The 18,539-nt window shown below is 39.2% G+C and overlaps 1 protein-coding gene across 1 annotated transcript in view; it reads right to left on the reverse strand.

Annotated features, from left to right (window-relative positions):
• Positions 1-18,539, reverse strand: part of OFD1 (OFD1 centriole and centriolar satellite protein) — a 1,865,993-nt gene that overhangs the window by 1,146,689 nt on the left and 700,765 nt on the right. The window contains exon 14 of the mRNA XM_044072530.1: positions 11,436-11,527. Coding sequence (XP_043928465.1) covers positions 11,436-11,527 — 92 coding nt within the window. The remainder of the gene's footprint in view (positions 1-11,435; positions 11,528-18,539) is intronic.

Below are 18,539 nucleotides of genomic sequence, written 5' to 3' on the forward strand. Positions count from 1 at the left end.
CAGATAAGGGGAGAGCCTCGGTCATTATGAATTAGATGGATTATGTGGCTTCGTTAAATTCACTTTTACAAGATTTGGATATTTTTAAAAAGATTACATTTACTAACGTTAAAAAAACTTATTACAGAGGTAAACATGACAGTTTGAGTTACAAATAACTGGTGATATTAATATAGAGTTATTTAATTATTTCAAGGTACCATGCCCCAAAATACCACACATTTATGGTATTCCCAAGGTTCATAAGTTAATCGTGAACCCCCTTCTGAGACTTATTGTCTCAGGGAGGGGATGGGTGACTGAACCAGTGTCTATCTTTTTACAAAACGGATTGAGTAAATATTTGCAACGTTGCCCTAGTGAAATTTGGGATACCACTCACTTTTCAGTAAAACTAAGAGAATGGTTTGATAAAAGAAAAAAAAAAGAAACTTTATTTTTGTTATACTGAATATCACATCGTTGTTCACTTTGATACTAAATGAGTATGGCAACAATGCCATACATGATTTTCTCAACAGTGAAATATGTATGCCTCCTAAGGAAATAGAAAATATCTGTATACTACTGGACATAGTATTGACAAAAAATGTATTCCTTTTTAATAATGAGCCTTATTTACAGCTGGCTGGTGTAGCCATGGGTACTCCCATGGCCAACAACTATGCCAATTTGGTGCTGCATCAATGGGAGAAGCAGTTTATTTATAGTGGGGGGTAATATGTCGAATAAGAAAGTTGAATTTTATCAGAGATTTATTGATGATTGCTTCCTTATATGGAATGGTACCCCGGATGAGTTAAAAGAATATGTTACATATTTGGACAAGTCTACTAGATTTTTGAAGTTTAAAATGACATGCTCGAATAATATAATAGTATTTTTGGATGTTCAGTTATAGAGAAAGGAAGACAGGATCGAAACCAGTATCCATAAAAAGAATGTACATGCTAGTTACTATGTCCACAAGCAGAGCATGCATGCACCTGATGTTTTCACTGGTATAATAAAAGCTCAATTTAATAGAGTCAGTAGATTGAATATGGATGGCTTAAAATTTTTAGAGCAGATGAATGAAATGGCTGCTGAATTTGTCACCAGTGGTTATGAGAGGGCAGATGTTGACAAAATATGTGAAGAAGTTAAAATAGAAAGAGTGCATGTAGTTAAATCTATATTTCTAATGAGGGAACAGGACGAGGGACAGGTAAAGGAATATGCTAATAAAATTAGATATATAACTACCTTCAATGTTAGAACTAGTGAGCTTAAAAAGATTATACAGAAGAATTGGACTATTTTGTTAGCAATGTCTGAATTGCAGTTGATTTTGGGTAATAAACCTTATTTTTCATATAGGAATCTTAAAAATCTTACAAGGAGACTATGTTATAAGGATTTTAAATCAGTGAATAAATGCAATGCAGTGAAAAACATGGGACAGTTAGATGTATGAATTCCAGTTGTTGTAAAGACATTCTTGCACATAACTATACATGTTTACTCATCCTACAACTAATAAGCAATATGTTTTTTCTTGGTCAGCTAACTGTAATAGCATAAATGTGGTCTACTTTGCAACTTGTGTTAAATGTTCATCATTCTATGTGGGCAAAACCACTAGAAAGTTAAAAGAAAGGATTACTGAGCATAAGTCTGACATTCGTAGGAAAAATGAAAAAAATGCTTTGAGCAAACATGTTATGAGTGAAGGTTCAGAACACTGCTATAGGTTTAGGGCTATAAATGTAGTGTTCAAAGACCCCCCCCCCCCGGAGAGGGGGGGGCGATATAAACTATGTCCTGGAGAATAAAGACTGAATGGATTGTCAGACTGCAGGAAGATTTTAAAGCTGGTCTTATCTCTGTGAGCATTAAACCAGTGTTAGTAAGAAGACAGCAACAAAATCTTTAAAAGTGTATTTATCTTATATGTTTTTGTATTTTTATTGTATGCTGTGTCTTAATTGAATGGGTCATATGATAAGCTGTCTGTGGTCATGTAACTCTTATTTAATCTTATTTAAAGTATTTATTAATTGTGTAAAGTACCAACTCAGAGATCGCCACTCCTCAGAGAAAAGGGGATATTCCAGGAAATGGCACATCAGACTTAGTATATGTAAGTCCATTCTTTCGACCATTCAGTCTCCGTATTTCTGGACTCACTCTAGCGGGTCCTAACATTTCAAATGGTTAATGGGTAAAAGTACTACCTAGGATAACAGAAAGATCAATGCAGCTTTGCCAATGGATTTCAGACTTTTGATAACATCAATAAAACTGAGATGATACAGAAAGGTACACAAATTAAGGAAATTCTCTTAATGTTAATTACTCCGGACACTGAAAAGGCATTCAAAAGATTTAGCTGAATCTAAATTTATGTGGATTGGGGTAAATGGATTTCCAGAAAAAATGTAAATTTGATAAAAATATTTACAAGTAAGTATTAAGAATGAGGTATAACTGTCAGGGTTCCCAACAAAAACTGGTCTTATTCAGGAATGGTGTAATAGTATATCTAACAAATCCAAAAAAACTGAATCCCTAGTTCATATAAACTTAAGTTTCAAGCCTTCTGGAGGTATAAAATAAATTCACACAAGACTACACTTCGGTCCCCCCCTTCGCCATGTAAACTCTGCAGACAGAGATGGCAGTTTGGAGAGTCCACTCTAGAAGTCAGCTGCTACTCGTTAACATATATAAATAAAACCTTGAATTACTGAAATGTCGAATTTCAGTATCTCGAGACTATAAAGCCGAATGTTAAAAATAGCGAAAGGTCATAATCGCGAACTCGAATATATGTTGAATTCGCGGTTATGACCTTACGCTGCGTAATGTCCAGGATTGTGTTTTGATGGTGCGCGGTGCCGTGTGTGGATGTAGGTGTTATGTCAGGTAAGTGTTTTCTAAGGGTTTTGAGTGTGTGTGAGTGTGCTGATGTGTTTGATGTGTGTGTGAGGGGTCGGAGAATGTGCGTATGTGAGTTGGCTTTTGTTTTGTGTTTGTGCGATCTCGGAGTTAGTATATATAAGTAGGGGGGTGCAGGGGGGCTTGCCCCCTGCTTATGTGTGTATGAGTTGTGTATGTGTGTAATTTTGTTTGTTTATGCTGTGTTGTGGTGTATGTGTGATATAGTGTGTGCGTTTTTTTCAGTGTTGTGAATTTCGCATTTTTTTTGTGTCTGTGTTTTGTGGATTCGGTTTTATAGTCTCGAGATACTGAAATTCGATATTTCAGTATTTCGAGGTTATAAAGTGAATCCATATATATATATATATATATATATATATATATATATATATATATATATATACATATGTAGATGTAAATGAGAACGAGACACACAGTAGGCATTAACAATTGTGGGGTCATGACAAATTGAAATATTTAAGGATATGGATTAAAAAGATTACTGGGTCAGCTGTACACAATATGTGGTAAGAAACAAGACAAAAAATAAGAAAAATTACAGACTGGAAATTGTTGAACACATATTTGGATAGTAAAATTCAATTAAAACACATTTTCCTGGTCCCTTTAATTCTTTACACAGCTCAGTCTTCTTCTGTACTCCCAAAGAGGAGCCATGGTTGTCTACAGACATGGAGATAAAGAACTTACTACAGGATGGCAAAGACTTGGAATAAGTTAATACTGTCAGATAATCAGGGAGGGTTGGCTCTCGCAAACCTAAAAAATTAAGAACCAGCTTAATTAACGTGAATTTACTTACTGCAAATGAGGGATATTTCAATGGAATGGAACTAGGCCAAACAGAACTTTAACATCTCAGACAGAGAATGTCATAATTAGAGTTAACTGGGTTTTAATTAACCTGATTCTGCTGGTTGCAAACAGTGCAACAAGCAAATGGAAATTGAAGGAGGTCCCTAGTATGGCATAGCTGGGGAAACTTTGAAAGACATTTAACATCATAAACTGAGATCTATGCAGATCATGACCAAGAAAACACTCGTAAAATGGAAGGGTTAGGAACAGTGTTTACAGGTGGAATCAACTTAGAAAAGTGGTAAACAATAACAGTAAAACTGCAGTTAACTTTAGGTGGTGAATTTTTCAATGGGAATTGCGGTAAATAACATTATTGTGTATGTTAGAAACTAGATTATCCATTTGTACATCACTGAAAATGTAAGCGAAGCTATTGTGCTGGACCCTCTGTATTAGTTAGAATAAGATAATATTTGAGAAGGTTAAAGAACATTAGAAGTCATTAACCCATGTCTGTAAATAAGTATACCATGCAATATGGATTGTATAGAACTTTGAGGATTAATGAATGAGTACATCAAAATATCAAAATAAAACATCTACTACTGGAAAAAAAAACACTACCAAACCATTTAAAAAAATGAAAGTTGCATACTTGACATAATGAGAGATCCTTTCAATCCAGTGTGTGTGATAGGGCATATGGGTCCTCGAGCTGCTTGTCAGATCTGACCTGGCATTTCTTAATGCTCCAGTATCGAGCACATTTAAGAATTGTCATTTAATAATACCCTGCTCACCCTGGTTACCTGAGGTCTGTTTGATAACAACCTAGACATCCACATCTGAGCAAATAAGGGCGAAATAAGCTCTTTCCAGAAGATCCTTCAAGTCATATAAACATGGAAGGGGGAAGGTGGGTGGAGTGCTGTATCAAAGAGACTGGAATGAATCATGGCAGGTACATAACTTTCAGATCTTATTCATTCAATCCATCTGATCTGACATATGGGACAAAATCCCAAACTATGGTGACCTTGGGTGGCATTATGACAGGAGCCCCTTCAGAATGGAAGCACTGAAAGATACTCTAGCTCTGGAGACAGAATCCAGCTTGTAACGTTTGATAACCGTCTGCATGGAAGACCATATAGTAGCCTCACAAATGTCCTGTAATGAAGAGGCTCTGAAGAAGACTATGGAAGTTGCCATAGCTCTTTTGGAATGCAGTTTTGGCTAGGCAGGGAGAGGTTTGTTGTACAGATTGTAAACAAATGAAATGCAATCTGACAGCCATATAGAAAGGGAAGCCTTGGACACCTTTTGCCAAAACATGTGAGCAAAGTAAATTAAAAGCTACTTATCCATTTTGAAGCATTTCCGTCTATGGAGGCAAAATGTAGCTGTCTATGCACATCCAATACTCTCCTTCATTTGAAGAATAAGAAAAGAAGACTAGCAAGTTAAGATGATGACAGCTGTTAGACTGAAGCCACTCTGAGAATAAATTTAAGAGTTTGTCCTTAAGGGAACTGTCTTTATGGAAAACTAAGTAAGGAGGAGATGAGGACAGAGACTTAAGTTCTGAAATTCTACTGGCAGAAATACTGGCTACCAGAAATATGGATTTCCAAGAAAGAAACTTAATTTCTGCCAAAGAAGCTGGTTCAGAAGATGATTTAGTGAGAGATTCCAGTACAAAATTTAGGTCTCATGGAGGAAATGGATCTTTAATCGGTGGCCTCAGTAGAACAGTGCCTTTAAGGAATGCCCACCATAATTAGTGAAAAGCTAAGGAGTGTTCCTGAAAGCCAGGGTAAAAGGAAGAAAAAGCCACTGATTGTACCTTTATGATGGAAAAACTTGAATTTGAATCAAAAAGACAGGCAAGAAATTGTAGAGTGTCTGCTACAGATGCTGAAAAAGGATCGATATTCTGAGAGCAGGCCGAAGAAATTAATTTCTTGTACTTGCTGCAGTAAATCTTCCAGGTGGAGGCTTTTTGAGAAGCTGATATTGTTCTGATCACTTCCTAAGGCAGTGACTCATCATTTTCCATCACTGAAATTGGAGAAACCAAGTGGTTAACTTCACACTGTGAAGGTCTAGGTGAGCCTCCCAGGAAGGACAAAAGATTAGATCCAGATTAGAATCAAATAAGGCCTTAGAACAGGAAAACTAATTTGATTGGGTCAATAAGGGATTATGGGACTGATTTCTGCTTTGCACCTGATAACCTTCTTCAGAAACCTGGACTTCAGAGGAAGAGGGGGATATGCTTAAAAGAGAACAGGAGGCCATTGCTCAGCTAGAAAATCCCTTGGAGGATGTCCTGGGGTTGGGGGTTAAGGCAAAGTAACTGCTGCATTTGGTGTTGTGAGGGGCTTCAAACAGATTGCAGCAGGAGGTGCCCTAGTAACTAAAGATTTGGTTAACTGTCACTGGACTGAGGGACCATTCAGAATGCATCAGAAGAGCTCAACTGAGCCTGTCAGCCAGACAACTGAAAACTCCCGGAATGTGTGTTGAAATCAGAAAGCAGTACATGGCCATAGCCCATCACCCACTGTCAATCAATTAAAACGTTGTGATGTAAGGGACAGGCTCCAGTTTCTGTTTGCTTGTGGATGTACCAAACTACTGTCATATTGTCAGTTTGGAGGGTTATCACACCCTGAGGGAGGAAGTGTCTGTCCACAAACGTTGGGCCATCCTCCCTTTGAAATGACCCCTCACCCATCCAAGGGAGGATGCTTCCATGTTCACTGTTGCTACTGGAGGTAGGGTATGAAACTGCCTGCTTGTCTAAATTAAAGGGGAATGTACTCATTAATGAAGATGTTTCCTGCATGAGATGGTAATAAATGTCTTGGACAAGAGGATGAAGACTTTGGCACCACTGGCTCTGAAGCATCCAATGTAAAATTCACATGTGAAAGTGGGAAAATTCCACCATCAAAACTGAAGAGGCCATCCACCCTAGGACTCTGAAAATTAAGGTCTCCCTTGGCTAGGAGCTGCTTAATAAAAGGCTGCATGCAGACTGGAGGGTCTGAATTATGTCCTGCAGGAGAGTGATAATTGAAAGAGTGTTATCTAGATAGCAGCCTAGAAACACCAGCCTCTGAGTAGGAGGCAAGTTTTCCTGGAGATGTCTAGGCATTTGTATAGATGGTAAGATGATCTCTGGCCTGCAGAAGGGACTCCAATGAGAAGACAGCAAGGAGTCAGTAATCTGTGTTAGAGCAAAAATTATGCCACTGAAGTCAGAGATGAGCTGCTATGACAGCTGTATATTTGGTAGATACTCTAGGGGTTGTGGTGAGACCAAGCAGTGGTCTGAACTGGTAATAACTGTCCCTTATTTGGAAGCACAAAAGTTTCCTAGACTCTTCCAATATCTTTATGTGGAGGTAAGAGTTCTAAATATCCATTGTCCACATTCATTCATTTTCTCTGAGGCAGCATAAGATTGACTGCACTGTGACATAAGTGCTCAGAAGGCTGTGATCCCGAATGGACCTGAGGTCATTGGACTTCTTTGGAACCAAAACAAATATACAATAAAATCCTGATCCTAGCTGCTCTGAAAGGACCACTTGGATGGCTATTTTTGCCTGCAGAGAAGAAATCTGCTTTAATGTGGTCTTTGCCTGGTTTTGTGATACATCCAACAACAGTAATTGGTGGGAAGGGATTTCCAGAAATGGAATTTAGCAGCCTCTAGATATTATCTTTCCTCCCTAGTTGTCTTTGGTGATGGAGAACCACACGTCTGGGATGAGGGACAGACATCCCCAGACTGCCTCCAGGGTGGAGCAGTCAGGCAAACCTTCAGAGGTTCTGAGATCTTCTGTCAGAGAACGGTCAGTAATACCCCTGGTTCTGTGGACCTCTTTGTTATTTGGGTCTGCAGCCATTAAAGGGGACAACTCTGCCATGACTACCCCTGTCTGAGGGTGAGTCAAATTAATGTCTCAACTTCTGAAATCAGAGAATTTGATGTCCTTTTTGGTTCCTATTATAAGATCACTGCTGAGCCTCAAACCTGACTCAGACAACAGAGAGAGTCTTGCTGTCTTGCACACGCGCTTGCAAATTTTCCTTTAATGAAGGGCCAAATAAAGATGACCTGTTGAAGGGAGCATTTGTAAATTATCATACTCTGAAATTATCAGTGAAGTCACAAAGGTGCAGCCAAGCATAGTGCCTCATGGCTACACCTGCTGGAGGTGCCCTGGTCCCTCCATCAACTGCACTGTGCAGCCAGTGCATGAAGAAGTTAGTTAGGCTACACATGGTGGTCAAGATAGCTCCCAGTTGTTTCTGTGACTCCATCAGTGGTGGCCAATGTAGTTTGAAGTTGTTTCTTAGAGTCTATCGTAAGTGGGTTCTTCATGGTAGATTTTGCCTGTTGAGAAAAATCTCTCTGGAATTTGCTCCTATGAGTGGCATAGTTCAAACCATGCAGGGCAAAGATACCCTGATGCATACGCCTACTTCCAGAGTCTATCCATTGCTCTAGACTCCTTGTTGGGGTTATGGCTAGATGAAGAATTCTCTTAGAGTTCCCACTTCATGGCCACCGCCATGATGATGGAATTCAATGTCAGTGATTTAGCCCAATGGGATTGCTGTCTAGGAAGACAAAGAGAATCTTGTCTGGCTTTCATAGTAGCAGCTCATAGGTGTCAGGCTCTTGCAAAGACCTCCTCATCGTCAACTCTATTAACTTGTCAGCTGGAGGGGGACCACCCAGGATGTAGACTGTGTCATTATATAGACCTCAAACAATACCTCCAAGTCTTGAGATGATAGTTCTACAGGCTAAGTTCTCTTCTGGTGCATTAATTCTAGGATTTGCCAAATGTAATGTCTTCTAGAGGGTTTTGTGGGGAATCCTCTTGATCCTCTGAGTCAGCATTTGATTAGGAGAATCTGACTCAAGAGTCCTGATGTTTCCTGTTATACATCCTCTGTCAGGGGATGAGCCATCTAAATCCTCAGAGAACTTTGACTGTTTCTGAGCAGTGGGTTTGGGGCTGAAGGAGCAACTATAACACAGAATTTTTGATGAAAAGAAGACACCTGAGTTGGGTCAAGGGATGGAACTGTGACTGGGGGGAACCGGTGAATCCCCTGTCTTCAGAGATGAAATCATCCTTCCGAGCACCTAGAAAACTGACCCAAATTCCATCGCCCCCAGCAGACAGATCCAATCCTCCCTTCAAAGGAAGAGTCACAACTAAAGTGATGGCTCCCAGATTTGAAAGGGAGGTTGGCTTGGATGATGGAATCAGATCTGAAGCAAAAGTCCCGGACTCCAAGACTGCCAACAGAACTGGGGCAACTTACGATATGACAGAGCTGAACTTGACAACCTATATCCACAGCTCAAAGTCTCAAATGATTCCACAGATTCTGGAGCTGAGTGAGTAGGATCCAATTCCCTTGGAGTTGAAGAAGCATGTGCAACAATTCCAAAGTGACCAGTACCAACAGGCAACCTGGTGAGAGAGTTCTGGTTGCTCTCAAAATTGAGGGTGGTGGAATGAGCTGCATCTCAATCTGAGCTTTAAGAAACATCTACATAAAATGGTCCAAATCCACCTCCAAAGTACCTCTGATTGACATAAAGGACTGGACCAACAGATATGATGATGGCCTAAACACAGGATGCTCCAGTTTATTTCTAATTTTGGGAGGACAGTCCTGAATACTAATTGGTCCTTGAGCTCCAGATCCAATGGGGGAGTCTCAGCTCTGGGTCCTTCCAGCCAGGGGGTCTTAGGGGGTCTTAGGTGTTGACGATGGAGCTAAGGAGTCATTGGGCCTTTCTCTTCTCTGGATCCATATCCTTGGATTTGGAGGGCTTCTACAAAGCCTTTTTTTTACTTCAGTCTCTGGATCCAGCAGAAAGAGACCCTTTACTATCGATTTGTTTCTCCTGTTTCTCCTGGGAGCCAAACCCTAGCTCCAAAAGCTGCACAAATATTGCAGTTAGCCAACAAATGCAAAACTCCAAAACAAACCACACAAAGGGTGTTGGGATCTTGTGGTATCTCATAGGAACATTTACAGCACTTTTTGAAACTAGTTTGTTTCTTCATTGCAATAGCACCTTAAAGCAATCCAAGTGAAGCACAATCACCAAGTCCAATATAACCAGTCTGTAAACTAGCAGAAAAATGTAATACATATGTATACTAGCAAAGATTTTCTAACGTCTATCTAAGCATTTAGCACAAAATACACACCAAGAAAAAAGTTCTGTAAACACTATTAAATAAATTATACTAAAAGGGAAGAGAAAATGTTGGCAATGCCAAGAGGATTGAAAGACTAAAATATATAGAAATACATAATTAGTTTAAGCACTGCAAATGACTCAAGCAACAAGAAAACACTACATCTATCCTTTCATAAACTATGTTAAGAAATGTTGAATTCTCAACAAGAAATTTGGTGAAAAGAAGAGGTGGAGGACTTAGTTGCCAGCAATAATACAAATGAGATCTGAGGTAGCCAGGGACAGCAGAGCATTATATGAAGAGAAATGCTTAAAGAGACTCAAGGGTGGAGTACTATAACTGCTGGGTGGGCTCCAACAAGCAGCTCAAGGACCCATATGTCAGCTCAGATGGACTTACTGAAGAGGATCACAAATTTGAAGGTACATCTCAATGCCTGCAGAACTGTGGCAAAGGAGTTCTGGAAAGAAGGAGAGATGTGGTGCACAGTGGGCACCAAAGGAGGATTTTTTCTAACCCTGAGGTGTTTGAAAGGTGTCAAGCAATTGTTACTTGTAGTTACCAGTTCTGCTGCTGAACTTAACATACTTAACGTACAGGAAAGCCTGGCTCTGTGGTATACAGAGAAGGAGTACTATCTGTGACCCAGGAGACCTGGGTTTGATAGAGGTTCCTGTTCTAAATGAGACAGGCAGGGAGTGGGAAGAATGAAGGGTTGAGGCCCACTCACATTTTCCTGGAGGTGGAGAGTGTTGCGCACAATTGAGGAGACAGTGCAATTTCCCCAGCGGAAACCAGAGAAACCATCAATAAGGCTGCTTTAAGGGAAGTGGCAGGACTGCTTGGAGGGAACACCGCTTGCAAAAGTGCAGACATAGCTTCTGCATTCATCCTATTGCACATCATCTCTCCAATGCATTGCAGAGTGAATGCAGAAGTAGGGCTTAAAGCAGAAAAAGCACAAACCATCCTAATGGCTGTCTGAATGACTGCCCTTCCTGGCTGACCCTTAAAACAGTGATGGAGAAAGGATGGGCTGGTTGGAGAGTAAGAGGCTGATGAAGGACAAGCAGCAGGAGGTGGAGGGGGTGCAAAAAGAAGTAAAAAATGTGAATGGACTAGATCATGTAAGATATGTTACACTAAATTAAATTTTTTCAATATTCCTGAAAAATGGAAAGTGTTTAGTTTCATGTACATTGCAGTTTAGTATTCAATCTGACAGCATTCTCCTAAATCATCCAGCTCAACATTTTATCACACATGCACACAGAAAAAGGCAGTTTTGAATTACAGCAAGAACAGATAAAAAAATAAGACAAAGTAGAGACCATTTTATAAAGTATATATAAAACTCAAATAAAGATTCTTTTACTTTCAAATTTGATTTCTGTTACAGTTACCCACATTGTTCATTCCAGGTGTTAAAAAAGAATTTACCTCCAACTCCTTTACCCTAGTCTGAGTTCGTCTTAACTCTTCCTTTTTTGAATTAATTGCTATCAGTTCTTCTTTTAACTGTAAAGCTTCAGCTATAAGAAAACAAAAATGCCTGAATTCAAAGTACATAAAAATTATACAGTAATTCAGTGCGAAGCAATTCTTAAACGGTCTATGTTGTCACATATAAAAGTTAATTCTGTGAAGCTTATACACTCATTCAAATTATGGAAAATGTACAGAACATATGATGCTAGTACACTAAAAACTAGTACTTCATAGCAGCGCTAAAATGTGAATGTTCACAACATTTCTGAAGCATACAACTTAACGGTAAAATGGGAAATCTAATGAAAACAACTGTATGGAGAGAGAGAGAGAGAGAGTTGTGCTGGAGTGAAAAGGATACTAACAAAACTGTTAGTGTGGAACATAAATAACACAGGTATAAAAAGGTAAAGTCATGTGCAAAACTAAGTTCAAGAGCTACTAAAACCACAGAGCAAAGTAAACATGTTCAAACATAAAGAAAGCCCAGACTAATTTGCTTCGTCATCTGTTTTACTGAGGGCATATTAAAAACAGAGTTGAGACAGCTGCGCTTTAACTGTTATGTTCCATTTACCTACAAGGGCACACCAACAGCTGTTTGGAGACAGAGGCACACATGTAACAGATTATACTCTTTTGATCACTGTAGTGAAATTCAAAAGTAAACGGTCAAAAGCATATTCTAAGACCACAAGATCTGTAGCCATATTCTCAAAGGCTTTGAATTCTGTGACTCCCACTGGTATTGGACTGACTTATCTGCAAGCATACAGGTTATGCTATTGAATATCTATTAGACTCAAACTTCTAAAATAACGCACTTGATATTTGCCAAACAATCATGCAGCTGTCTCGCTAACATCTTCAGAAAAGTTTGAGATATGCTGAATGAAGGTATGTTCTTAATGATTAGTTCAGTACTAGAGAGACAGCATTAAGAGAAGCTGACAACAATGGATACCTGAAGTGCTCTTTTAATTTATTATAACATATTTTATTTCAAAATTGTTTTGGTTTAGAACCGATGCTGTTTACATTGGCTACTGACTGCAAGTAAGGCACAAAAATGAAAAAAATTACAAAGGTAAAAACAATCATGCCTACATGCTCTGAATAAACTACCAGTCTCAACATATAAGAAATTGTGGATGTATTTAACATATAAAGAATACCAACATCAGTCACTAATGTAGTCAGGCACTTCCCCACAGCATAAGTAAGTCAGCAAGCAACAATTAAGTTAATTTACTTCAGAAGCTTCACTAGAAAGATTTCATAGCAAATGAAAATGCTTTTCACCTACTAGTCAGAGTCTATGTGGTCTTCAGTGAGGTTGAAGCTGAATGAATCCCTCAGCAGAACAGTACTGGGTTTATGACTTTTTATGCAAGGACATCTGAGAAGATGCTGCATATAATTAATTCTCTAAATGAGCATTTAAGCTATCAAGATTTTAAACATAAATATTCCCTGAACTGAATTGCTTTTCATCTGTTCTTCCTATCACTGGACATTTGGTACCCTTGTGTGACAGTGCAATGTGGTTCCCAGGCAATATTCAAGTGGTGTTGTCCTGACCCATGAAGGACAGCCTACCGCCTCTCTAACCCAGGGAGTTCCCAACGGGAACAGATGGATGTTTTCGAGTCCTCCCCAGAGACCCCCCCTGATGAGCGCCTCGAAAACACACGTGTAAAAGAACACACATGTAAAAGGAGGTACTTAGACTCCCCACCAGAGTCCCTCACAGAGGACACCGACTTGGAGGAAGGGGAGGGTTCCCCCCGGTCATCGCCAGAGGATGTCTCCTTTGGAGATATCATGGAGATCCTTCATCAGCACGGGGGTTGGTCTGTCCAAAAGTCCAAACTTGACGAGATGGTGTTCCTGTAGGCATTTGGCACAGGACCCTCTACATCCTGGGTGCCCCCTCCCACAGATCCCCTGATGGATCTTGTTACATCTCAGGTGTGGAAGTAGCCCAACACAGTGGAGCCTATCCACAAACGCCCTGATAAAATCTGCACTACCCCATATGATAAACTGCACTGGTCGAAGGAATCTCCTGTCAATGCCATGGTTGTGGCAGGGTGGCACGAAGAAGGGGCTCATGCAGGACAGCTCCACGGTCCCTCCACCAGACAAAGAATCTAGGACCATAGAAGCAGATCTATACTTCAGCAACATTCTTGGTACATGCGCTAAACTACATGGCCCACATGATTAGGCTTCAGCGAGACCTAGTTAAAGAGGTCACCGAGTCTACCCCAGGATCCATGTTGGCAGAGGAGAAGAAAGTTTTCTCCTCTTGGATGGCCACCCTCACCCCCATTGCCAATACCTCTAAGCGGCTTATATCTCACACTACAGAGGGCACTGCTAGAGCAGCCGGAGCAGACGTTGCCATCAGCCATCATGCCTGTTTCCAACTTTGTACATTATTGGAGCCCTTCAAGGCATCTTTTACAAATGGTATCCTTAGAAATCTGTATCAGCATATGGGGTATTAACAGTAGTTAGAAATGAGGATTTACGATCAAGCATCAATTGCCAAAATGAGCTCTTTGCATCCAAAACAGAAAATACAGTGGCATTTGGTATTAGAGCTGCAACTTTCTGTAATGTGTGCATTGGATGATATGGCCTCTTTAAGACTTTGTTCAAATCTATAGGATCAATACATATTCTGATTTCATCTGAGGCTTTCTTGTGAGCAGCTACCATAGCTGACATCCATTCAGTTGGTTCTGTGACTGGACAAGTCATACCTTGCTGCACCATCTTGTCCAACTGAGCTTTCACTTTATCTTGCATAGCTATCAGAACTCTTCTTGCTGGTCTGACCACTGGAGTGGCTCTGAGGTCTAATTTCATAGAACTGGAAGCTTGCCCAGCTTGTCATCGAAAACAGCATACTCTGATAAAATGGCTTCTGCAAAACCTGAACTCAGAACTGCACTCACGTGATGATCTTCTTTAGCAAAAGAAAGCAGATTCATTCTCAAACTATCTTTGAGACTTAATAAAGATTGCACTGGTCATCAGACTACATAGAATATTAAGTTGTAACAGTTTTCAGCCAAATAACATGGAAGTATTACTGAACCTTCGGGTTTGAATTTCTTCACCTCCATAAGCAACAAGTCTCGCACTGCTAATTACATTATGTGGCTCACTGGTTCTTACTTTTGCAAATGTATCTGCTGATATAACATTGCACTTTGATCCAGTGTCTACTTTGAGCTCTGTGGATTTCCAACTGATCCGAACTGTGCAAAACACTTCACTCCTTGTTAATAAGTTTACTGCATCATCTCTTTCTCCCAGCACTGATACACCATCTACACAGAAAGCTGACTATTTTGGCTCTACTTGATCAACTCGTTTTCTTTCATGACCTTCCTTTACAACTGTGTGAGGCTTTCTTGATTTGCAAAACTTTTGAAAGTGATTCCATTTTTTACAATTATGGCACTGCTAACCATATGCTAAACACTTCCCTTTTTTAGATTCATGATTTGCACCACAGTTTTGGCAGTTAAGAATAAAGCTAGACTTCGGTTTTGCTAATTCACGCATGTATGGCACTGAGATAGCGATGGAGCTTGCACTTCTCCTGAAACTTTCTGGACTACTCAGCACCTTCTTCGGAATTCCTACAGTTGCTCTTTGCTTAGGCCTCAGATCCTGCTAGATTCATCAAAATAAATGCCCTTGTGCGTGCATCTCTATCGTCATAAGTTGCTTGTATAAAAATATCATACTCCTGTTTAAGTATTCTCCAGTTCTCTGCAATATTCTGGCCAAACACAAGGGGTTGTGGTTTTCTAAATCCTTCTGCTATACTAACACATTTCAGTGAAGGGTCTTGCAAATATATACAAATATAGACACACATATATACATAAGTAATTGGCATGAACACTCAATTTGGCTAATGCTCTTCTGCTTTACAGCTGCACTTTCTTTGTGCTTATCGGTATTATGCGAATAAATAACCACATGGTGCTTTCAATTGAGTGGACTTTGCGAAACAAAACTCTCGGGCTTCTCGATGCTTTATTGCACTTTGCAAAATACCTTTACAAATTTCTTAATGCTTCATTGTGCTTTATGAAATAGCTTTTTAAGTTTCTTGATGCTTTATTGTACTTTGCGAAATAACATTTTAGCTTTCTCAATAATTTATGAAACTCAGCAGAACAACTTTTCAACTTATTTACTGCTTGACAGAGCTTAATGGAATACTTTCTTGGGGTCTATATCATATGAGAGAATTGCACAAATTGCGAATGCTCATAATATCGAACGTACCAGACCTCGAACTTCCTATTGTGGGGGGCTGTGCCCCCACACCCCCGCTAAATATACATTCCAACTTTGAGATAGCACTACAGTGAGGAAAGGGCAATTATCCCATTCTTCACTGTACCGCAATCTCAGAAAAAGCACTTTGAGGTCCGGTACATTTGATATTATGAGCGTTCGCAATTTGTGCGATTCACTCATATGATATAGACCCACTTTCTTGGACTTTGGGATGCTTTATGAATTTCAATAAGTTAAGGCAACAATGCTGAATCATCAGCTATCGGAATTGGTAAAGGCAAAAATGCTAAAGTAGTTGCTTGAAAATTTATCAATAGATGCAGGCATGGAGCAGTCATGCATTATCACTTATTAAAGTTGTCGTTTTAAGAAACATTCAAGAACTTTGCAATGCAGCTGAGCAATTCTTGAGCACTAAAATACTCTTGTAATCTTTTATAAGAAACACCCTTCTCTAATACAAGAAACACATTAAGCAGTTCCAGAATGCAAACAATCAGATTTTGGTTGCCCAAATTCAATGCCTCTTGAGATATAGCACTTTGTAAATGACTAGATGCAATACACTGAAATGGTCTCAAAATGGCAGCATCTTGCCAGGCAACTCTTTACAGTACAAGAAGCACTCTGTAATGGTGGCACTCTTTGAACAGCCACACCCTGCACAAGAATCTTTCTTCATACAACCACGCTTCACTTGAATAATATAAGATAGTTGTACTTTACAAGTAGTGAACAATTTGAATTACATTCACAGTAATAAGCACCCACTGTAAGCACTTTTACACACTCTGAGATACTCTGAATGACTTTAGTTAATTTTTCTGAGATCAAACGAAGTTGTAGTTATGCTCAAACACAACACTTTAACCAACATAGCAGTCACCTTGCTTTATATTTAATTTTTCTACTGTGCCTTTTCTTTCTCATTTATTACTCTTTGTGCTCGTTTAAACCCTTTTAATTTTTATGCCCAGCATACTTTCCTTGGGCTCTTTTACTCTGAACATGCCCAGTTATACCTTAAACACACTCTCTCTGCCTTAAACATGCTCATTTTGTACTTTAACATGCTCATTTTATCTTTAATATGCTTGTTTTGTACTTTAAACATATTTGTTTCATCAAATGCTTTATCTTAAACATTCTCTTTAGTTAAACTTCTTGAGCTTTCCGCTTGCCTGATAATGTGGTTTATGCCCTTGTAAAGCCTTTTCTTGCCTCTTTGCATCGAGTAAATAATTTGTGCTGCTTTTCTTTGCCTTTAATCCTTTCTGGTTATATTCGCACTGTTTTCTCTTAGTTTTGCCTTTGCTGTCAACTTTACATTTCATGGCTCTAAATATTTTGTTCTTTTCCATCCCAGTTCTGACACCATGCCACTTTCGTGTTGGTACACAAATAAATGAGTCTTCATGGGCTCTGTTTAAGCAGCTTTATTCTATACAAACACATTACTGTAAAGCTTATTTGACTATGACTAAGTAACTTATATACAAACTAACTGTTGTGATCATACATGCTTACACACTGGCTGCTTCTTCAAAATGGCACTAGGGACTGCACGCGTCTGGAATATATACATGCACGTACAGCCTTGCATGCTTCTTAAAGACATAGCATACACAGGCTACACTCTGATCTACAGATAGTTATGTTGAGTACATAACTTTTACATCTAATGTTGTCATCTTCATTCATTCCTTAACAAATGGGGCCCTCACGGAAGGATACTCTGGAAAAATGCAGAACCAAATGCAGCCCTGTTTCTGGAGATGATATCCAACTTGTAATGAGCAATGAAGGCATGATAATTAGACCAAGTTGTAGCTTCACAAATATCATCAATGGAAGCTCTGGCACAGAAAGCAGATGATGTAGCCATAGATCTAATCAAATGCACTTTTTGAGGTCTTGGCAAGGATAAACCTCTTAAAGAGTAAACACAGGAAATACAATAGGTTATCCATTTGTCTAAAGTAAACTTGTATACTAGTTTCCCAATTTGTTGCTCTAAAGGGAAACAAACATTTGGGTATTTTTTCTAAAATTCTTCATTCTACAAAGGTAAAAAAAGAAGCTGCCCCTGTACATCTAAAAAGTGAATAATGCATTCTTCTTTATTGTTCAAATTTGGAAAGAAGCCTGGCAAATTGATAACTTGGTTGATGTTTGTTTGAGGCAATTTTGGGTAGAAAGGAGGGGTTAGTATGTAAGGTAGCTCTATACTTATGGAAAATCAAATAAGGCTGCTTTGAAGAGAGGGCTTGGAGTTCAGAAACTCACCTCACAGAAGTAATACCTACAAAGACTGTATTCCAAGAAACAAATCTGAGATCTGACTTAGCTGAGGGATCAAAGGGAGAGGGACCAAGCTATGCAATACAATAGTAAGATCTCAAGGTGGAGTAGGATTCCTTTATCATAGGTCTAAACAGAAAGGGACTTTTACGGAATGCTTTACGTAACTTGAATGAAGCTATAGGGGAAGCATTATCTCCTATGTGGTAATTAGAGATGGCTGCTAGCTGGACTTTGATGGTGGAGAAACTAGTCTCACCATGAAAACTCAAAGTAAGATAATTTAAAACAACAGACATTGGAGTGGTGAATGGATCCAACTCTCTTTGTTGTGCCCAAAAGAAAAATCTCTTCCATTTACTCTTACAATATGATTTGGCACACGGGAGAGGAAAGCTTGAATGTATGGCTTTATATTGGAGT

Source organism: Protopterus annectens, chromosome 5.part0 (assembly GCF_019279795.1).
Source record: "Protopterus annectens isolate FY-2018-M chromosome 5.part0, PAN1.0, whole genome shotgun sequence".
NCBI lineage: Eukaryota > Metazoa > Chordata > Ceratodontiformes > Protopteridae > Protopterus > Protopterus annectens.